This window comes from Apteryx rowi, unplaced genomic scaffold (assembly GCF_003343035.1).
Source record: "Apteryx rowi isolate R43461 unplaced genomic scaffold, aptRow1 scaffold_307, whole genome shotgun sequence".
In the NCBI taxonomy this organism is placed as follows: Eukaryota; Metazoa; Chordata; class Aves; order Apterygiformes; family Apterygidae; genus Apteryx; species Apteryx rowi.
In genome coordinates, this window is record NW_020449497.1 from 793,396 (window position 1) to 817,530 (window position 24,135).

General features: G+C 41.4%; 1 protein-coding gene across 1 annotated transcript in view; it reads right to left on the minus strand.

The window, feature by feature from the left end:
• Positions 1 to 23,022, minus strand: part of MNT (MAX network transcriptional repressor) — a 49,167-nt gene extending 26,145 nt beyond the window's left edge. Inside the window, exons 1-6 of the mRNA XM_026070218.1 lie at positions 22,983 to 23,022; positions 21,107 to 21,361; positions 16,692 to 16,760; positions 7,217 to 7,802; positions 4,094 to 4,135; positions 3,302 to 3,413 (exon numbers count right to left, since the gene is read on the minus strand). Of these exons, the coding sequence (XP_025926003.1) occupies positions 3,302 to 3,413; positions 4,094 to 4,135; positions 7,217 to 7,802; positions 16,692 to 16,760; positions 21,107 to 21,361; positions 22,983 to 23,022 (1,104 nt within the window). The remainder of the gene's footprint in view (positions 1 to 3,301; positions 3,414 to 4,093; positions 4,136 to 7,216; positions 7,803 to 16,691; positions 16,761 to 21,106; positions 21,362 to 22,982) is intronic.
• Between the last annotated feature and the right edge of the window lie 1,113 nt (positions 23,023 to 24,135).

The following is a 24,135-nucleotide window of genomic DNA, read 5'->3' on the forward strand; positions in this document are numbered from 1 at the left end:
TCCGTTTTTTGCTTCAACACACATTTCCTATGTGATCTAGAGCAAGTAATTTACCTTCTCCCTATCAGTTACCTCTCTCTCTCTTTCTCCCGCTCTCTCTCCCCAGCTGCAAAACAGCAGAATTTACCTACCTCGTTAGAACAAGTCAGTGATCTGGTCCTGCAAAACTAAGATCAGGGATCAGGTAGTGTGACTAACAGGCATGAAGGCAGAATGAGTGAAATGAGTGATCCCATTTTCTAGTGCAACCGCTTGCCTTCTAGGAACTGAGACCAGCCAACTCTTCTGACACCTGCCATTAAATTGCAATCAGATGTCAACAGCTGCGCTGTTTTCGTTTGGACATGAGTGTGTGATCTAGAAAAGAAACAACCTATGCATCTAGTCCACATGCCTGACCCTCAGAAAGCAGGCTGCTGTGAAAAGCTTACACACACACACACACACACACACACAAAAAAGGGAAAAGGTGGGGAAGGGATAGAACAAAGGTGAGGGCTCGCAGTGGAGCCATTAGCAGAAAGATTGTTTTATCTTAAGAAGTTTCCTTAGTCTGGCATGTGGAATATGTAGCTCCAGTTCAGAGCATCTCAGCTCAGAGCTTGTTTGCCTATTGAGAGATAGGAAGATTGAGGGGACATCAGACAGGTAGACTGCAATATGAGTTTATAAACTCTTCCATACACATAAGTATCATCATGAGCTCAAGAAGGAGGAAACACTCCTTTAAGCAGAGTCCCTCAAAGGCATGCACAGTACTATCAGGCTGTTCCAGCAGATCTGTAGCCCTTACAAAGTACCACCGTGTTTGACCATAAAAACACAGTGTTTAACTACTCAAGATTCATTCTCCTCTAATCAGCCAGCTCCAAAGTGCTCTGATGTGCTTTTGGGAATGGTAAGGAGAGATGAAATGACRTACCCACCCAGCTAAAAATGCCTTTGTGGAAGGACTGAGAATCCCTATCAGGCAACTTGGTTGGTTTGTTTTTAAGACCAGGGCACTGAACATCTGAGACAAGTCACCTCACCTGTCTTTCTTAGTGGTTTCTCTAATAATCAAAGAAATTTCATGGTGTGAACAGGTAGTGCAGTAGATAAACCGGAGCTATGTAGATAGCAATCTATACTTCAACAGTCTCAGACACTATGATGTAAATATTGCAAAGTTAATAGCCAAAATTTCTGCATTTTCACTTCACAAACACGCTGCAATTAAACCATGCCGAGATTCCTTTCAGTTCTAAACAGTGGGTATATGGAACTACACAGGCACGCTTTTCTTCTTTAAGCCCCACTGCTAGTACACAGTCACCTAGACATTTTTCTAAGGTGGCTGGATTAGTTAGTCAGGTCTACAGGAGTGAACACAGCGTAGTAAAAAAGAATGGATCAATGTACAGAAGGGCAGTTTAGAGGTGACACTGAAAAGGGTCCTGAGTGGTAGAAACTTAAGGGAAACAAAATGATTTTCTGGATCTGTGTATACCTTTTGGACCATCATAGAAGCAATTTATGCTTCCTAGAAGGACATGACAAGAGTTTAATTCCTAGCAGTTTACAGAGATGATGGCGCATATGTCTGTAGGTAGCACAAAACTGCATTGCTTCTAAGCCTCAAAGTATCTCACAACGGATCTAGAGAAGAGGGAGAGAAAGAACCAATCATCCCTACTGACATCCTCAAAGAGAATTTTAAGCTGTCTTCCAAAAGCACAGAATAAAAATTCTGCTAAAGAGCAGTCTGGTCAGAGATAGAACTGCACTTGCATCAATATTCATAGAGTGTCAGCTAGCTATGCTAGAGACATTTGCGTTCCGTGACATCGTGACTCTGGACTCAACTCCCAGATGCAAGAATGGGTGATCAGATCCCTCAGTCTCCGTTAGTGCTAATGGAAGCTCATCTCTTTACTGACAGCAACCTGCTTGAAATCAAATGAAAGGCTCATATCTTCTCTAATGCCCATTAACTGCAATACAAGCACATCTCCAGAAGTGACCTTTCTAAGGAAGACAGATTTTTTTCCTGTTGTTTGCCCATCCTCTAGTGATTGAGTATCATTAAAATTTGCCTGGTTTCTATGCCCTGATCAAAGGCTCTGCAAGGGAAGTCACTGGTTAAGGCTACTGACAAGGGCTAAGCCGGTCTTATTCTGAAAGGTTATGAGTAATTACTGAATCTCCAAAGTAAAGTCAGTGAGAGTAGTGAACGTTCAGTACCTCTGAACATAGGAATAAAATGATGTTGGAGAGATACTGAGAAAGATGGGAAGACAGAGAGGAAAGAAGAAGTCACTTTATTGTGGAAAAGCCCATTTGTGAACAGTCCTCAGCATGCTTTACTCCAGCCAAAATGTATGAGGTCTTTGGCCCTTTTCACTTGCAAAAGAAAGCTGCAACTTTAGCAACCTTCCCTTTTCTTTTTTCTTGATTAAATTAATTTTAACTGCATTACAGGCTATTGATTTCACAACCACAGAGGACATCTCCAAGAACTTATTTTGTGCAAACATTAACCAATTTTACAAATATTAAATATGGAAAATGTGCTGGATAAGAACAAATCAATGCATAAAGTCAGCTGACAAAACTGCTGACAGTGCCAAATATGAGATAAATAAAAACAAGCAATAAGCAAATACTGAGACTTATTTCACTCAGCCTGCAAACATCTCAACTGAATTTTATCCTCACTTTCTCTCGGATTCATTCTTGGTACCCAATCCATTTGGAGCTTCAAGATGCATCCCAAAATTCCTGTCTTTCCCTGCCTCCAAGTGCATAACCTGTGCTGACCTCTGTCTCATCAAAAATTTGAGACATTCAAAACTGTCACAGAAGTCTGTTTTGATTAGCAAAGACAAAAAAATCCCAAAACATATGGATTAAAATTCATTTTAGTCCAGAAAAAAGGAGTATAACTTTATGCACACTGGATGTCCCTTTCTATGAACATTTGAATTACCTACTTCATCAAGGTGAAAGCCACCTAAAGCCCATCACTACTGTTAGTATGGCTGACTTATGGTTAACTAGGAATTTTTAGTATAAGGAGATTGCCTGAAGAAAGTATTCCTAGGTATAAAATGCTCTGCAAATCTGGAGTTTATAAATGACTACACTTGTATAGGAAGGGGGAAAACAGGAGTTTCTCCTTTCCCTTTTTCCTTTGCACTACAGGAAGTGGATAATTAACTTGGTTTAAGCAAAGTTAATACTGTTCTCTGGGTTTTGATAGATAAAATGTGTAAAAATGATGGCCAACAGTAACAAGCAGTCACCCGAACGCCATACATACCTGGATGTATCGCAAGGCACTCCTTAGAACGCTGAGGTTTGAGGTCTTCTTGTCGTCTACRTTGGGGATGTTGCGTTTTAATGTCTCAAAGCATTCTTTCAAATGAGCACGTCTAAAGAAAACACAGGTAGTCTGTCAACTTATGTGAGCATAAACCGGAAGTCAGTTTAATGGAGAGTGAAATCTTAATTTGGGCCTTAATCCAGCAAAGCACTTACACATGTGCACAGCAGCCACTGAGACTACCCACATGCTTAAAATTGAGCCATCTCAATCCAGTAAATGGAATAGGGGTGTGTGGCTTGTAAGACCTGAATTCTAGTCCTGGCTTTGCTAGGAAATGTTGTGCAATCTTAAATAAAATATCTCATCTCTCTGTGCTGTTGTTTTCACTTTCACCATGTTTCTGATACAGCTATTTACACTGTAAGAGTTTGGATCAGGAACTAGTCTTTATTTTGCATTCACACTGTACCCTGGCCCCTGATCTTGGCTAACATATTACTTTAACTCAAACGAGAAATTACACCATTATGCACATGGTGATTTACTTTGCAGGATCAGGGCTTTGCAGTGTTATTGTAATGCAATTATGCAGCTAAGTAAAACATACTGGGAAGCAAGAGATGCRGAAGTGAGCTATAAGAAAGCAAAGCAGTATTGCAAGATTCATTAAAAGTCACTAAGAATTTTGTTCAAGTCATTTGTAAAAAAAACAAACAAATATTTACAGACTAAAGGCAAAAAAGGAAGGGGAATTACAATAAGAAAAAACCCTGGCTTTCTACGCACCTGTTCTTCTCCAATTTATTATGTACTTCCCTGGTCCCAACCCTGTAACCCAAACAGAACAAAGATAAACTCAGTGTCAGGTTTAAAACTATTGCCATTCAACCTGCGCTTTCAGCAGCGTGTCTGTGTCTAGGATATAGAGGTAAATATTAAAGAGCAACAGAGATGTTCAGATATCACTGTTTTAATATTATTTGCATATATATTTCTAGCTATACTATATAAAGATAAAATCTACACTTTACATGCAGTTTAGATGGGATAAGCATATATATAGTGGATTATGCATATACTGCACACAAAATACAAACAGGTAACAGTATAACATGTCTATACACACAGACATGGCTATTATCAAAGAGAAGAAAAGATACAAAGTATGAATTGTATATATTTATACAACACTATATAGCCCAGATTCTGACCCATTTCTGATCTATGCCTACACTCCAGTGGGGTAAGATTTATACAATTACAAGTTAAAGCATATGGGACTCGGCAGGCATACTTCAAACCTCTTTAGTTTTTCCACTGTGCCTAAAATAACACGGCTGAACATAAATATGAAGTAAAGTAATAAAGGAATTTTCTAGTCACTGCTCAAGAACGAACTAGGGTCAACTCCTGTTTTGTTTGGTTCTGTTCCCCTCCCCCAAATYAGAGGAAGCCTTCTTTCAGGAAAAGCAAAACAAATCTATGTTATCTCAGGTGTTCAGCTACTGTGGTGAGAAAGCACATTAGCAGACACATRGAGATTTTAAGTATCTTCCATACACTATGCAAAGTGATTATTTACCTTTGATTGAAAATACGCTGACAGTAAGGTGAGCATTTCAGGAGGCAGGTTAATATTTAATAAATATTCAGATGTTTAAAAATAAATATTTGACAGCCTCTTCCCATGAAACATTTACAAAATGAATAAATCATCTTTTCTATGCTTACACCTGAAGGAGTAACTCTGGAGAGAGAAAGAGGATGCATCTTGGGGTATCTGATCCAAATGCATCACAAGAAACCTTTACAACTTGTTCAGCAGCAAACAGGCCTTTTTCTGGTGTTTAGGAGCTCTAGAAATACTTCACAGTATAATGCTCTAACTYTGCGCACTGACACAGCAATAGTATTGCACTTTACACTGGGAAAACAGCCCACCCTCCCGCCACATGAACAAAGCATGTTTTAATGGTACAGCGCAGTTTGCTAGTGTAACTGCAGCTATCGTACTGCCTTCTGCCAGGACAGCTGCTGCTCAGAGAGCCAAACTCTCCATGTCTTTCACTGGAATACCTGTGCCATCAGAAACCCTCTGTACACCAGTCCGAACCCACACAACAACTTCCGTGACAGGCTCTGTTGATTTAAGCACAAATATGCTTATCGTTTCTGCAGCTGACTGTTTTATAGACAGGCCATAAACATCGCAATCTTTCTAAGAGGAATTATACTGGCATTTCATAAAGGCCATTATCTTTACAAATTCTTATTTCTCCTGCTTCTTTCTAAGCATTTTGGGATTGCTACATCCCAAAAGACACTATGGACCTTTTTTTGTCCTCTATATTTTACATCTCTTCTTGCTCCCAAGAGATGATGTTGAAACTGTTATGCTTTTTATGGAGGCCATCCACAGGGAACAGATCAGGACCAAAGGAAACAGGTCACTGCTCAGCACTGCCAGGCACTGTTTCTCCATRGACAGACAGAATTCACATCTCATTCATGCTCTTTTAAAAACTGTATTATAGCAATGCTCAGAGCAAATGCAGTAAAGACCAGAGAACCCAAAAAAAGAAAGTGAACTGCTAAGTTTTGAACTTCTTATGTGTTCAAAATACTCAACTCCATCTGGGAGYGAGCAAAAAGCAATGTCAGATTTTGACGTGGCCAAAACATTTCTCCTGATTCTGATCCAGCTGCAGTGAGCAGGTGACTACACCAGAGAGAACTGCCTTTTGTACGATTCTTTTGTTGGCACTTGTTTAGAGTGGGTAGACCAGAGACTAAAGGACCTCAAGCTCCGCTATTTCAAGACAGCAGCCCTGAGACAGACTGAGAATAGGACAAACTTGCTCGTGCTACACTGCACAGCCAGAGGAAGGATACCCATTGCTATTTTGCCAAGCAGCATCTTCTTTGAATGCCTGACCAGATMCCCCACACCCCCAAATCAGGAGTATATTTGCTGTGTTGCACTGAACAGGCAAGACACACAAAGCAACTTTCCACTCAGCCCTGGAGAGGCCTCAGCTGGATTAGGACAAAGAGAGACATCTATCAACTGTAGGCTGTAAGGAGAATAGTCAGAGGTCTAGATAACATGATCTAGGAGGAAAAGACTGAATCCAGGTTGTTTATCCTGCAAACAGGAAGGAAATGATTTGTTCTCCCCATCCATGAGAAACAGGACAAGAAGTAATACCAGGCTACATATTAGGAGGCTGTGATCTGGAACCAATTGCCTAAGGAGAACATGGGAGTCTGCACCAGCCAAAGTCATGAAGAACATGYGAGACAAACACTCACCAGGACCAACATCGGGGTCACAAGTCATATGTGAGGGTGGGGAAAGTTTAAACAACCTTAAATCCCTTCCAGCTCCAGGATTCTTGAACAAGTAGGAAGMCTGTTTTGCTCACCTCAGGATTAAATTTAGCACTTACAACACTAAGAAATTAAGATAGTAACTAAGATGCTCTCTGTCCTGGGAAACAAAACCTTCTAGAATATTACCACGGCCCAACTTTCAATAAGGTTCCTGCAAGCAGGACTGCTGTATGATTTCCCTGACCACTTTGAGCAGACATCTTTTGCCTGAACATAATATCAGATGCCATAYGACATCAGACAGGCAGTGCTGGGACTTGCTTCCTAATGCAGTTCTGGCTTGGAAAAAATCCTTGTATACTCCAGTCAGGTGGGGGGGGGAGGKGGACACCAAGCTAAAAAGACATGCTTTCAAAAAAACAGACATCCAAATATCCACGGATCTTATTTCTGATCTGACAACTCTTTACGAATGGAAGAGATGCTCAGGTTTGCTACAGAATTCAGAGATTGCTTTTGTCTGTCCTCTCAGAACCCTCCAAAAGTCCTTATCTCCAAAACACAATGTGTACTCACCCTCCAGGTCTCTTCTTCTGCTCATTTGGTTTGGCATCTTCTGCTGGAGCCAGCTTTAGAGCACTGAGCTGTGGGGGTGGTCCTGGATGCTGCTGCAGGGGTTGATGCGATTGAGGCTGGGGCTGTATTGGCTGCTGAACAAYGTGGTGCTGAGAGATGGCCAGGACTGGAGCTGCATAATGCTGGAGCTGCTTTGGGCTACCTGATGGGGGTGTAGCAGCTTTCACATCTGGAAGAAGGGGGCCAGATGGTCTTTGTATGACAGGTGCAACTGAAGACGCTTCCTTAGTGACACTGGGAGTGCTTACAAGAGGCTGGTGGCGTTGTACAAGTGGAGGGGACAAGGTGGTCTGTGCTGCTTGTTGAGGGGGGCTGGTAACAACAGGAATGGGAATGACAGATATGGGAGCTGCTAGGGGTGGAGGCGGAGGAGGTGGAGGGGCTGGTGCAGGGGGGGAGATGGGCACTGCCAGCATTTCATTCCTTGGCTCTTCCACGTGAATGGCATTGTTAACCCTTTGTACACTGGCCTTCTTCTGCTCCTGTTCTCTTTCTAGGCGGAGCTTTTCATGTTTTTCATTTTCTTCTGAAAGAGAAACAAGAATACGAACAGTGATTAACAGTACTTATATGATGTTTGCCATCCACAGGCCTCTCTACAAAACTGGTAAGCATAACTACGCCCAGTTCTGCTGAGAGGAATATTGAGGCCTTGGGGAATAAACTGACATGGCCCAGGGCATGCAGTGAGTCTGTGGCAGAATCAGCTGTGTCCCTTGAGATTAGTCCCATGTTTCTGTCAAGCTGATTCTTCCATTCATTTCCCTTTTATTTAAGCACAGACTATTTAAATATAAAATATGTGCTGCCCTCAGCTTCAGTCCTTGAGACCAACTAGTTGAAGCAACTGCTTGCTCCTCTGCTGTTTAAAAGYTTTGCAGAGATTCTGTAATCCTGACATGTCTAGCAACCACCGGATCACAGCAGCAAATGAAAAGGAACACATCACAAGATCAACCATCTTTTCTTCCTATCTGAGCACTGTGTTGAGGAGAGGGATGGTTTGTTCTAGACAGTTTTCACTCCCAAGGTCCAAACCCGCAAACTGCAAGGCCCTGCCCTTCTGCCAAGAAAAGAATTACTGAGGCAAACAAGATTAATGGACCTTCCACAGAGCTGCACTATGACCCAATCAGTAGCTTATACCTGTTTCTTGGGAGGTCAGTTAAACCGCTTTCACAAGAAGGGTAGCTAGTTATGCAATAATTTATAGTGGGTGGAACAGGAAATACTATTTGGCCTTGCAACTATCATCTTACATGCTGAATTAAAGACAGGCCCAAAGCAAAAGCTCAGATCCATCCCCCTTTGAATTTTGGAACCTGAACAGAAATTTAGTCCTGGTATTAATAAGACTGAAATCAATTTATTTTATTGYCCTCCTTTCTTATCCTCACCCAGAGCTTCTTCCCAACAGTCCATAAACTTAAAATATAAGGAGGAAGATGAAGAAAAAGGAAACTGAAGTCAATGGAAGTGCTTGTTCAGTCCCCGCTTGCCCTCGCGGGAAACTAAGAAAGCCCTTAGTGATGGACTGCAATACCCCCAAAAAGCTTTTCATCYCTAGAAAAACCCTTCCAAATCTCTCCCTGCTTCTGTCCTTATAAAAAGGAATTGCTACACTCTAATGAAGAAAGAAGAAATCAATCCACAACAAATGCTGATGTGCATACATTCCTGTATGTTTTTAGAACACTAAACAAAGTAGATGAAATCTGTGTGTCCTGACTAGCAAAATAAACCTCATTAAATATGTTCCAGGTCTCTGGCTTTAATTGCGTGAAAGTGGCACAAATGAAGTTTATTTATACAAGTTCTATGGTGCCAATGGCCCTGGCATCTAAACATCTCACAGCCTTAATCAAATATCTCCAAAACAAACTTGCTGTCCATGAAGCTGTATGGATGCTGTTAGCTTAACAGCTTCCCAAGAGTTTCAACAAAACCACAATGAAGCTGAAAATCAATTACATTGAAGAGTGGAGATTTTAAACAATGGCTATATCTATTTAATCAAGTTTGGCATCTTCTCCTTCAGAAAGGAGCACCAATGTCTGCATCAGAAAAAGAAAAATAATCCAGGGTAGGGCTCAAGACTAGGACTCAGAAGATCTATTCTTGGCAGTCTCACCAATTTATAACCTAGGACAGTTCTCTGCTCCACCCCTCTTCTCTACTTGGTCTAATTTCTCTTTAGGCCTAGCTAGACTTCCTCTCTGTATAGCTTGGCAGAACAACACCCCAATCTTAACTGTGATCTCCATTTAGACGCCATAACAATGAAGTAACATGGCACGGATGTAAATCCAAAGGAACCCCACTGGACTGATGCTGCTATTGGAGATTGCAATAAAGAACAAAATCTGAGTTTTAGGAAACCACAAATCCAAGTGTTTTTTCAGTCCTCCTCCACCCCATACTACACTCTAAACTGTATACCAGCTCTTTAAAAGCAGTTCAACCCTTCTGCACCTGCCACAGTCCTGGGTACCTCTCCAGAGCTCCTCTTCATAATGCACTTATCAGCACTGTCCATAGAAGAATTATACTTAGCCAACAAGCAAAAGCCACATGGACTTGCATTTACTTGGGGCTTTCCCCTGCATAGTGTTGAAAGAATGAGAGATGCTCAACCCCCGATTATCTTAATCAAGAAACTGTATTAAACAGAACAAAGGGAAAAGCCTCCTCCCTCTTTACCACCAGTAAAACATTCTCACAACATATGAAGCTAGCCAATCCTTACATATATACTAWTCCAGATGGGTCCCCCCACTGCATTGGTATTTTCTCAACACAAAGTTTTCAATGTTAAGGTGTGTAGTGCAGAACCAAYAGAGAGCAATAAAAGGAAGAAAACTTTTCTTCCAGATTCTGAAACACCTTTGTTACATTTGACCCACATAGAGTCACTGTCCGACACACACAGACCAGACGATTTCTTGAAATTCCCTTCAGCCCTCAATTTCTACAACATCCATCATATTTCCTCCAACCCACAGAAATGCATTTCGGCCCAACTCTGCCCTGTTAGCCTGGAATAAATCCGTCTGGAGTCATCCCAGACTCGCAGCAGAATGGCTGAGAACACTGTGCATGAAGGAGACCACAGAGAACCCAGAATAAAGAGCAACGTAGCAGGCATTGTGGGATACACGCAGAGCAAGTTTCAGCAGAGGGCAGTTGGTTACAGGGTCTGCCAGCAGGAAGGAGGGAAGCTTTCAATTACACTTGCTCCCTACAGACCCTAAAAATCCTAGTTCAATTCTCAGGTGCAATATCAACCCAAACACACAGTCTATGAGACCAGAAATGGGTTCAAGCACTCAATTGACAGGCTAAATAACTGTTCAGCACCTGACAGAGCAGAAAGCAACATTCGGATCAAGCTCTAAAACCAGGGCTGCAATCTCTGGCCCTGCAGCATTTGGGAAGGCAGCATGAGAAACTCAGCGATTTGCACAAACTTCACATCCAAGCTGGACTTTTCCCAAGGTCCTGTGACAATCAAATCCAAAGTTTTAATTCAACTTCTTAAAGCAGTATGTAGGAGGGTAAGTGAACCCACGATCCAGCTGACTCCAAAATGTGATGTTGTTTGAATAGAAATTCAGAGTTTGAATTTAACCTTTCTTTACCCTGAACTATTTTGAGAAAATGTAATCATCAACATTACTTTAAAGGAATGAGTAACAGGGAGGGAAGAGAGGGAGGAAACCCCAGCAGGAATCCCCTGATGCAAAATAAATCTTAGCTACCAATGATTTCAGACTGATCTGGTTAAATTGAACAACATTAATAACTAATAAATAAAAGCCCTTTGTCTGCAATTCTTTTGCTCCACTTTGCTGCTTGGTTTGAGGCCAGAGCCAACAGGATGGCCCTGGCACGGGACCCATGAGGAAATCTGATCCCAGTGACCTGCTGACTAATTGTGTTTTCTTTGCTGTATGGGTAGCTGAACTCCAGGAGACAGAAGGAGTGTCCCTTACACTGATGGTAGCACTTCCTGGACGTACTGGATGAAGGACTGCAGAAGATCTTCCAATTAGATGTTAAAAAAAGTACAGTGCTGGGCAAAAGAGTAGGAAGGCAGCAGCAAAGAAGAGGTAAAGTCAATTGATGGAAACTCCTGGCACTACTCTAGGTCTGATCAGGACATTCAAATTTGTCCATGCTGTGATCTGCAAACTGGAACAATGAATTCACTTCTTCACTGGCTTCTAGTAGTAGTGTCAGGACAAGCAGGGTATAGGGTCTAAAAATGAGGCCTGCAGCAGGTGTGTGCACGGGGACCCCAAACTGAAGGCAATGCTTTCCAATGTACTGATCAGGATTATCACTGAAATTCCTACAGCAAGTAATTTTCAATCATCAGGGAAGCTGAGAGAACAGGAAAGTAAGGTTACAAGCATGCATTACTGATCAAAAATATTTATGCAAATGTCTCTGCAAAGCAGGTGCAGCCCTCAGGCTGCTGACAAGCTGCCAAAAAGGCCTTTGGTGTCACAAATCTTGGGCTCCCTTGAGCTAAAGAGTTCATTTCAAGGATTTTTTAGCCAAAATCTAACATCAGTAAGCCACTGTCCTCTGTGTCTGACTTATTTATAGGCAGAAAGGAACCAAACTGTCAACCCATCCCTCCACTGAATAGATTAAGCAGTCCCTAAACAATCTCTTAATAACGTATATATACCTCTGGGATACAAAAACTTCCAGTGGTTCCATCAAGCTATGGAGACCTCCCTGCCTTCTTCTCATTTTACACTTAGAGCTTGCAAACAAACTAAGGACACACTTCCCTTCACAGATGCAGATAAAAAAAAATGAATAGTAATTAGACTGTCATATGTTCAGACATACATATCACTCATATTCTTTCATTAACAATGCAATCAATATATGATCTTCCACGAGTCCAATATGCAAAAGGCATGTGATGCTTGGGGCATTTTCAGAAGAGTGATCTTGGGCTCAGAGGGACAGCTGAGCTGGCAGTTGCACACCAAAATTTTATATAATTTCCATTTATTCTTGATATTCTCATCAAAGGGCCTGAGGACTGAATGAATCAAGGAAGCTAAACAATCCTATGAATCCTCAGGTGGTCTGAATCACAACTGAGGCACACTGGAACGAGGAATCTTACCTTGCCCACACTACACATGATCTGTGAAAAGATTCAGATTGAGAGCTGAGGATTTTAACTTCATTGCCAAAGCACCGAGGCTGTACATAATAAAGGAGGATGACAGTAATACCAGCAGCAACAGAAACAGCCTATCTTGCCACGAGAAGAAACAGGGTTGTCGCAGAAACAGGATCAACATTCTCTGGACCAGTGGATTGGTGCTATTTTAGGGCCCTAATGGTTCAGGAATACACAGGGCCAGGGACTGTAAACTTTGTTATCTAATAATCTGCTGGGTTTAAATTTAACTCCTCCCTTCTGACTGCCCTGGAAACTTCACCAAGCTGTAATTATGAGTGCTGTCASTAAAACAGAGCAGTTGTGCAGGCAGAATTGCATATGCCTCTTGGGACCACTAGTCTAGAACAGCAACGGTCAGAATAAGTCAGTGGGCTTCCATTCTCACTCATTCTATAGGAACATTACATGAGCAGCCCTTTAATAATTTTAATGCTGTTTTTAATGCTCCTATTTTGTATAAGGGACTTTGTAAAAGTATTTTGAATTTATCAACACCATGTGCCTTTGCAAAATCAAGCATCTTACCTCTACGCATACTTAAAGTTCCCTTCTAATTACAGAGAAATAACATTATTTAACTCTATAAACAGTTAAGCATTTGTAGATCTGTGGCATAAGAATAATGAACTCTGAACCATTTAATGCTTCTGGCAGCTTATAATGCACACTATGAACCACTACATACCAAGAAAAAGGTACACTGGATTTCACTTATACTGGTTCTACAGCAGTGTCACTCAAAGGAGTCACTCCTGATTTATGCCAGGGAAGGGGCGTAAAAGGAAGAAAAAATAGTCTCCAGATGTTTAGCATTCTCCTTTATCTCAACAGGGAGTCACCAAGAAGATGAAACAATTCATACCAATAACAGTGTGGATTATCTCTATTAAAAGTAGAGAAGCCTAAGTGCCCTTTGTGCCTTTCAGAATCTCTATTACTAATAGCAGATGCTCTGCACTTCTATTTATGAATAAATTCACCTCTCAAGCTCCTCAGAAAAGTGAGTAACAGGTAAAGCTGTTTGAGACCCTCCCCATTCCCTTCCATACAGTTAAGTCGTCAGTAGAAGCAAGGAGGAATAGACAAAATAAATCCTGTTGAGAAGTATTAAGAATGGATCTCAGCYCAGCTTTCATACAGTAGCTGCACTGGCATATTTTTATCATTTGGTGTTTTAGTTCAGAGCAAACATAAGCCTCTTGTATTACAGCAGACATCACCTCTCCTGGCGTGCCATGTGGACTGAAGGAGTAGCCAGAGGGATGGGGGACAATGCTGCAGGGACGAATTCTGCTCGTAAAGGTCTGGGCATGTCTGTGTAAGAACTAAGTGAGTCCTCAAATAAGTACATGTTCCAATTAGACCGTTCTGACAGGAGTTTCCCTGTCAGAAATGGGAAGGAAGAGTCTCTGAAAAAGGAATGGAGGAAAAGAAAAAAAAAAACTCGTTTCCCTTCCCACTCTCACGCCATCCTTATGTGGGGCAACGCAATGCCCTTGATTACTTATTATCACATAAAAAGCGTTCCTATTTCCTCATTCCCACAACACTGAAGTTGGTCTAGGCTGCACTTGAAGACCAGGAGGCCAGCCACACTAAAGAGAAAATGCTACCTGAAGCCTGAAGATTGTTCTCTGCTTTTGCAAATCCAGACTCTGGAGAGGAGGAGAATTAGGAAACAGAAGATAAGAATACAGTCAGCAATACCAAAGACCAGTAATGCCAAATCTGAATCGAGGCTAACACTGAGTCATAAGAAATATTGCTGACATAGGAAAGAGGATATGCCAGGAAACAGCCACTGGCATTTGCAAGTGCCTAGTAACAAGCTGGAGTCCTGGGACAGAATTGCAACCTCTTTATCTAAGCCCTCCTAAATTTTGGTTGACAACAGCAGAACATAAGCACAACTTCTCTCCCATTTTGCTAAAACCACTTTGTTCAACAGCATTTCATTTTCTCACCCCTCCCCCTAGCTCACAGTTCAACATCTGTTTCTGAACTTACAGGTGTCACACTAGTGAGCATCTACCTAGAATTGATGAATACTGCATTCAACTAGTAATCTAGAGACTGCATTCTGCTAATTCAACCTGATGATGTAACTTTGGTACAACCAGTCCATCCCTTTGCATCTCTGCTTCTCTATCAATAACGTGGAACTCCTAAAATGAGAGTAGAGTGCTGTAGAGAGGAAACTACAAGGGGAGAGGAGGTAAGTATTACTGCACTGCAGGAGGACGTCTCCTTCTCCCTCCCCAAACAAACAAAACGCCTTCCTTGAGTGGGAGTAAAATCCTAAAATCAGCATGATTCTCTTGGAAGGAATGCTTCAGATGGTCACCTGTGTCTGAGGTTGCAACAGGCCTTCATTGATGAGGCCGCAGGAAAATGCTTCTTGTAAAACACCAGACAAATCTTTAACAAGATTTTCCCCGCTCGCTGCTGATCTAGGTACTGTGTTCAAATTTCAGTCTGCTACTAAGATGCCCCATTCCCTTCCTACTAACATAGATGGGGCCATGAATATTGTATTATTAAAGAAAGACTAAATGTTATTGTAAAAGTGTAGAAAAATGTTGGTTCTGAAAGGCAGAATGAACACAAAACAGCACAAGATTTACTACTGATTCTGCTCTATCATCCGATGAGCTTTACCTGGGCAGATAATCAACAGAGCTGTTTCTACATAAGATGCTATTCCAGTGTTTCTCTATTGGGCACCACCATTTTTAAGGAATACTGAGAAAAATTAATTTATTCTGATAAGCAGTTATTTTCTAGTTGAACAGCTTCTATGTCACAGTTCATAGCAAAAAGTGGCTTTGAAGACAAGTAGGATCCAAGCCCATGTTCTCCAACGCACACGAGAAATTTGTCACCTTCCTTTCTGTCTCTGGGGACAGCATGATAGACTGTGAAGTCTGTAGAAACACACTGGAAGTATGATGTGCTTTAAACATACTAGTCAAAAAATAATGGTAAATCCAAGCTGACATTAACAAATCATAAACAATGTACTCTGTTAAAACAAAAGTCCAGACACTTGACGTACCCACAACAGCCAAGAAGCAAATCCAAAACCTCACTTTATCCACCTGCTCAAAAGTAGATCTCAAACACTTAAGATGCAAATAGTCTGCCAAACTTCTTTAAGGCAGACAAAATACTGTTAGTACTTTACAGATGCTAGAAACTAAGACAAGGACAGGTTAAATGACTTATTTCATGTCATATACTGGGTCATAGCAAAACCGGATCCATAGCTTAACTACCAGCTTGTTAGTCAGGCATATTTGTTTGACATTAGTTAATGTAACATTCCTAGATTCCTGTAACAAAAATGATAGGCCACTATTGTTTATTAATCACAAGGTTGTAACAGGGGTTGTTTCCAAAGGAGGCTGGCACTGGTTACTTGTCACCAAAATTACCGGGAATATGCAGATAACTCTTGAAAATTTTATCTTCATATTTGAAAAAGAAAAAAAGATAAAAATGTAAGAGTATCTGCCATCAAAGCACCATACACATGCACAGGAGTCGGAAGCTTTCCCTGATCATCCAAAAGGCTGCAAGTCCTATGAGGTTAATGACTATCCATGTCATCCCTGAATTCACACAAACATCGGTGTAAATCTTGGTGCAAGCTCTTCCCAAACTTAATTTCTAATTTACAGAATCGTCCTTCTGGAGCAGGGGGGGTCACCTGAAAAGATTTTCACTATCATCAGTGCACTCCCAACATGCAAATAACTGCAACAAAATGCCACTAAAACTGAAACTAGATGCAATTCACCTACAGTTGTGGAGAATGCGCAGTAACAGTTATTTCTGCTGAACAACCTGCTTACCTTTAGAAGAAGTCTGGTTTTGAATATTTATATTTATAACTACCATCAGCTGTAGCATTAACAGATCCTGGTTTGAGGAGAATATTTACACGTAGTACCTATCATTCACTAAAATACTTTCCAAAATGGACCAAATCTCTAGTCTCATTAACACTCATTAGCATAAAACAGTTTTAATAAGCTTGGGCAGTCCTGGGGCAAAACAGGCCATTCAACTGAATCACCTGATAAAAAAAAGTCCCGTCCCCCGTCCCCCCCMCCACCAATATAGRATTCTTCCAGCAAGGGTTTCCTAATGTGAGATTCATAATCTATGGACTAGTGGTACAACAGTAAGAAAAAAGACTACCTTCTCTGTATCTCCTATGAGAACTCTCGCCAGTTGCTCTGAAGAGAGCTTCTGAGGAACTGCATAGCTCTAGATGTTAGAAAAAGAGGCTATAAATAATATGGGATCTAAAACACAACCTCACCCAGCTGCCTGTAGTGCCCAACAGTCAAGATACACACTGGCCAGAAAACAATACAGACAAYATTGCACTGATGTTATATGGACCAAAATCTGCATGTCCTGCCCTTAAGACATATTTGGTCTTGAACCCTTCAGCTCTAGGTGAGAAAAGAGATGTAAGCAGCAGGGAGAGACAAKCAGGGTACCTTCAGAAACGCATGATGGACACAAGGAATTTTACACTTTACTAGAAGAGAGGCTGAAGCACTGGGACTGCTCAGATTAAGAAGAGACACAAACAAGAGTTTAGTCAGAGGTGCACAAATTGGGGATTCCTAATTTCATAACCCCAAAATCAAAAGGCTATCTGAAATACCCGAAAAGCAACACATCACATGGAAATCTCTCCACAAATTGAGTACGATTACACTATGGGCTTCACRGCCACAAGATATCACTGAGGATCAGAGCTCTGTTCAATTAAAAAAATATTTTCACGTTTATATAGTTTTGCCAGTAATTTCAGGAGGCTCAGGATTTTATACATGAAATCCAACTGACATGCCCAAGACTACAGAAAAAGAAAACAGCAGAGTTAAGGAAAGCAAAGACTCCCTACTTCCAGCCTTGCAGTTAATTAGACAATGCTGCTTCACAAGACAGYGAGATAAAATAGTTACTTTAGCTTATCAGAAGAAATGAATTATACAGACAACRTCAGATTTAGAAAGAGTCCTCCACTGCAGCCAGTTTGTGGCTCCCTTATACTCCCATCGCCCAGGCTGATTACCTATACCAGGTTAGCATTAATCATAAAGGGGGGGGGGGGGCGACGTGAACAAAACAGCTACTTAGTCTAGCAGCTGAGTAATAGGCTAGGTTAGGATTATGTGAGGCAATTATTTTCCTGAAACAAAGCTGCTGTCAATTTATTCTGTGGTTTCAGCAGGCCCATGTTAGGTTCCAAAAAGTCAGCCTGCAGTTATGTCTAAGGGAGTTATTTCCACCTGCCATGCATTCACTGTGACATTGGCTTCCCCTGGGGCTGCAATGTAGCTCTGGTGTATGTGGAAGCCCTCGAAAAAAGATAAACACTGCACTACTTGTTGGGAGGTGCTTTAACTTCTCTTGAAAGAAATTCAGGTGAATTTGCCGTCTGCAGCAGACCAACAATGACTAAGGCCGTGGCCGCACAGACAGCTGTACGCAGGTACACTCAAGGGCTGTGTGTATCCTGAGCTAGCCAGATATAAGCCAGCTCTCGTGTAAAAGCCCTGCAGTTTTTAGAGATGTCTCAACATTATATTTATAAGACCTGTTGGGATACTAGAGGTACACACCACACTGAGCGCAGCACTAAGCTGTTGGTGAAACACATATGCTAGACATGAGCTGCTGCTTGTCTTCACCCATCTGCACAGATACACCCAAACAGCAGGGTCTAATCACTAGTCCAAGATAAGAGGCAGAGAATCAGAATTCCTAGGTTCTGTCCCAAAGTCTGCCAGGAATTTGCTACGTGAATCTGGACTTACAGCTAAGATTTTCAGGGGAGGCTAAAGGGGAAAACCCTAAGACTAGCTTTTTAACCTCTGTGAGCATCATTTTTCCCATCCATCAATTACAGAAGATAATAACCACCTACCTTTTGAAATACCAAATACTGCAAATACTAGACATATGAACAATTATATACTAATTTATTGGAAAAAGAAATAACAAGCAGAAAAGAGAAAAAGAAATCCACATACATGTTTCAACATCTCTAATGCACATCATCTAACCAGAATATTAAAGCTGGGTGGTACAGGCAAAGGAAATCTTTCTGATCACCACGCATCTTATCAATCCCATGCAATTAAGATATGTGCCAAAATGGCAGTTAGATGAGATGGGAAAAGATCAGAAGAACTATGCTTACTACTAGGTCACCGCTTGCTGGCAATATTCGAAAAAATGAAAGGCTTACAAACATAATTGCGCAGCATGAAGCAAAGCAGAGAACACCAGCTGAGTTGTAGATGAACATCTATAGAAAAAATTCTAACAAAACAAATATTAGTTACTTACAATTATAATAAATTTGTCTTCTTAGACTATAAAAGACTCAGATTAACCTAAATTCAAAGAAATCAGCCACCCTCTAATTCACGTCAAATGTTTCTGGAGTTTGCAAATAACAGGTAGAAAAAGAACCTCAGTTTGTGTGTTTGTGCATGTATGTACATTCACATTTACGTGCATGTGAGCCACTTGTTTACAGGAAAAAAAAAAGGTTATCAGCAGCAACTTTACAAAGTGTGAAAGCACAGATGTGAAATAGACAAAAGAGTGCTTCAAAATTCTGACTCCCAAAACACTCAAACAGAAACACTGAAGCATGTGGCCAACATGGTGTACTTCCAGGGTATGTCTATTATTGTTTGCATTCCAGTGGCATTAACACTATAACAATACATGCATAACATCAATCATTCCCCTCACCTCAAGTTATTTTTTCCATAAATTAATGGGATCCAAATAACATATTACTAGTATCAGCATTTACATAACATTTTTCATCATATATATGCTCAGCAGACCCATTCTATTAAATGGAACAGTGGATGACCAGCCAAATGATTTAGAAGTTTCATTTTCTTTACATCTCTCTGCAAATCTACATATACCGATCATATGCGTTTGTAAGAAAATATTTTTGAGTCAGTCAATCCTAGCACAAAGCACGCAACAAAACCAGGTATACTCATAATATCAAACTGGGATTTGCAGTCAGCACACAAGGAAAAAAGCCCTGTAACTTGTTATTCTTAAATCAGTATAGTAGCAGATATTTTTATGTTATAGAAGTGTCACCAAAAGTAAGGATTCTATAAAAGCAAAAATCATCAGATATATCTGTGCAACAGTGTAATTAAGAAACATACAGATCCTGCTAATGTAATTTATTACTTACATTTCATGGGCTTCCAGTTTACTTGAAAAATAACAACTAACCACTTGTACTGTATCCTTCAAATTCCAGCAAATGCTTTAGCAAAGTCTGAAATCATCTTTAAAACAAACAAACAAGAAAACATGCACAACTCGAAGATCCTGATGGCACTAAAGTCTTTTTCACCCCTGAGGTCCCAGTCAAGACTGTATCATGTTGTTATACTCTATCAAGTTGTTATACTTAATGATGTACTTAAACCCTGTCTTTTTCTGTGATTTGAAACCATGTTCTTTGAAATATTTATATAATACATAATATTCAACAGACTTTTGGTAAACATCTTGTAAACATAGTTTGAACTGTACTGTACATAAGGCCTGATTACCTACTTAGGGACACAGAAACTGACTGTGTTGTGTTGCAGGGTTACAACAAGGCAGGTATCAAGTTAAAAGCTGCTTGGGTTTTACTGCAGTGTATTAATGTGGACTGTGACAGGGTGTCATCCTATCCATATGGGCAAGTCCAAATAGCGTTGCAAACAACTCGCCAAAACGATAGATATCCCTCAGAGAGCTCAGGGAACAGAATGAAACTACTCTAGCTATAAATGAAGAAAAGCAAAGCCTACACAGTTTAATTTTCCACTCATCAAAAAGGCTGAAAGAGCAGAAAAAGCCACATGCGTGTTCTGATGGAAAACAAAACAGACAAGGGCAAAAGCATCAGCTACTACTAGGGAAATGAGGCATTCTGAGATACTTGTGTAAGGTCTGAAAACATTTGGAAGCCATGTGTGTGATCGCAGAAATCAGCATGATGATGAATACAAGCCACGATTCTAAAAGCCGAGCGCTGTCTTAGTTGTAAAACTGAGGAAATGTTATATGCACTGCACCGGATAGTATACGGATGCCATATCACCTTTGCTGTCTATCTACACGGATCTATCAAACCTCCTGCACCASCAGCCTTTTCTGGGTGCTTCAGGGATCTCCAGTTTGATAGCGCAACTCAGACTGTAGAAGAAAAGGACAGGTGTTAAGGTAGGGACCTATTTCATAGCTTTGCAGACATCAATTCACTTCCTGAAAAATGTGAATTAATTACAGTTTAGTACATGATGCTCTCCCAATAATTTTACCCTGCATTACTCCCCAAAGCTTGAGAACATTCAAGTTGCACCCAGTAACTGTCAACCAGGAAAAGAAAAACAAAACAGACAAAGATGAAAGCAGCTGGCCTGACCTCCCTGGAAGTCCAAGCAGAAAGTGAAGATGAATTAACTGTTGTTTCCTTCAGTGGTTCCTTCTTCTCCCGCTTTCAAAGAGCTCTCTTTTTCAGTCATGAATCACACACAAAGACAGTCCTTTACCATGTCTGTCCAGCTGGGAAGCAGCCACTAAGCTATCCAGGTACGCAGAACAAGTTGGAGAGAACTCAAACTGGCCATGGCCTTCCTGAACTATTCCTGCAAAACCTGCGACAAAGACCTCAGAAAGATTCACCGCTGTGGATTTCTTGGCTGGCTGAAAGCAATGGCATTTTGAAAACGAACACAAACTTTCATCCAATAGGGTTACCAAGTGCCTATTCCCCTCATGAAGAATCGTGAAGGCATCACTTCTGTCTGTGTGAGAAAGCAAATTACAATAGCGTTGAGCAAAAAACAGGCATCTCTCTCTAACGGCCTCTTTCAGGTATTTCTGTATCTTTGGGCCACAGAAGGATTCTTTGGCTTTAGCACTGATCTATTTTCTGTTGCTTTCTGGAATCTGACTGCTTTACAAACGCTAATGAATGAAATCTCCCAGTATCCTTGGCAGACAGGAAATTACTGATCTATCTCATGAATAGCTAGCAGGTAAGTCTTTTGCCCAAATTCACACTACACTGACAGCACTGGCAAAGCCAGATGCCAATCTGAGTTCACACAGGTTCCTAAGCTATGTTTTCATCAGTAGATTTATTGAGATAAGATGGTCAGATGGATATTGTACATCTAAGTAGGATAATGAAATACTCTGATCTGCACCCCTGCATGGTTTCACATGAGAACTGTGCATGACTCTACACCAGTGGCTATTTCTCACACAGCAGGTTTTCATGTGCAAGTACTAAAGCATTCCACATTTCCAATAATCCCCAAGAAGAGGGCCAGCCTTAATCATCTTCTTCCCTCTCAAAATCATTCTGCTCTCCTTTATCCCAAACCTTGCTTTTTTTCCCATCTTTCAATCTTCTTCCTCATAAAARGAGGACGATGAATGCCTGGCTGAATGGAAGACTTTTCTCCTCTGCTCTCAGGTTTGAAAAAGGGAATGGACTAAGTATTTATTATATTTTGCCAGCTAGTCGGTAGGAGGGCCTAGACATCAACTAGGCTCTGGCTTCGTTACACGAAGAACTGAATGTACAAATGACAGTCTGTCAGAGTTCCCGTGGCAGCCAGCACAGGCCCCGTGTGCTGCTACCTTTGCCAGGTGGGCAGTTCCACGCTGTAGCTGCGGCAACTCTGCAGAAATAAAGAACAGAACGCGTCTGAGAGCGCTGTGCCCTACCCAGTCCTCTTTGCTGGAGGGATGTATAAGGAATCATCCCAGAACGTGCTCATCATCACATTTACACTGGACAGCAGCAACGTCCCAGCAGATTCATGGGTTGTTCCCCCTTGCAAGGCCAAGTCTTCTGTAGTAACTCTGTCATTTTTAGACATTGATAGCCTTGAATGAGCTTTATTTTGGATTTTTTAATGCTGTTCTCAAACTGCTTTTAAGGCCATGCTTTTAAGGCCAGACCAGATCCTTAGAATCACCCAGTATAACTGTGGGTGTAATGCAGGCTGTGAGGCTTCTTTGAATTATTCTTGTTTAAATTAGAGCATGCATCTGAAGGGAGGAGAAGAGGAAGAAGAAAGAGAAGAAAGGAAGCCAATCCTGAATGCTTTATTGTTGGTCAAATACTGTTTCCCAGCTCTATCTTTGCCTATATTCTCCCCTAACATTTTCCTGTTACCCAAAGTTCAAATGATTGCCTCCTCCCTCTCATGCTAGTCATCTTCCTGGTGCTAATGACTTCCAACTAGTCTCCATCTGCACTAACACTTCTCATCTATCAATAATTTTACTCCTAATATGTTCTGTTACAGCAGAAGTGATAATTATGTTTAGTACAACAGAAGACAAAGCATCTGCTTCTAACTGAGGAAGTGCTGCACCAGGTGCCATACAAACACTTGAGGCAGTTCCTACCTGGGGCGGATTCCAGTATGAAGACAGCATCTCTACGCATTCTTGCATGCTTCTCCTTATACACAGAAAGCTCTCCTGGATCATTTTGCCCTCCCTGATCATTTTTTGCTGCATTGCCTTGCCCAAGACCCACTTAAAAACAATTTCTGCCTTCGAAGACGATCAAATGGTGCACTGTTTGATCACTTTTGCCACTCTTTGCCTTGCAGTCAGCACTTCTTCCCGCGTATTCTAGATCCTCACTTGTTGCATCAGTTTACAAAACAGTCTCTTAGTGTGGGGTGGCTGGGTAATAATTACTATCTCTTCCAGTGGTAGAAAGTGTAATAACCAACACTGTTTAACACCATGTCTCAAATAGTTAACCTCTTCCATATCCAGAGCACATTCACCATCCATGAACCACAGAGCTGAGAATAATAATGTTAGCCAGTGAGCACATCTGACTAGGAAGACTATAAAACCATCACACGTGTAAAACAGACACAGGCAGCATCTTCCTTCACCTTAAAGCAGTGCTGTTCTGGGATACTGGTAAAACTCCCAGCCTCAGCCATGATGTTAACACCAGCTTAGGAAAAGAGGGCTATAGCAGCCCATAAATTCCCATTTTTGATTCTTATTCAGGAAGTCTTTTGCCCCTGCATGTCTCCAGGCTGTCTTGCTTCATAACATCTACTATCTCCTGCATGACTCATCATTGAAACAATAGATTTCCAGTTACATCCCACAGCAATGACACACAAAGAGAGCTTTCCTCCTYGCTTTTGCAGCAGGTACACACTCGTGTCACTGAGCTAATGCTGCATTAGAGCTCCATCGCCATTTGCACCACAGGAATTAAAACAAAAAAAAAAAATTCTACAGCAGTTTTTCAGGAATCTTCCTTCAAAAGTAATTAGCTGACAGCACGACCGCTGTGCTAATGCTCCCACACAAACAAAAACCCCCTCTCACACAGAAATTTGATTTTTCCTGTCGGGGAGGCTGCGCTCGCCGTTGCAGGGGGGCGAACGGCACCTAGAGGAAGACCAACAAAGAACACGCGGATGGCCCAAGGCAGGGGCAAGGCAGGGGCAAGGCAGGCTCGGCGCCGGCCGGCCCCCGCTCCGCCGGCCGCGCGGTGGGAACGGAGCGGAGCGGAGCGGGGCGG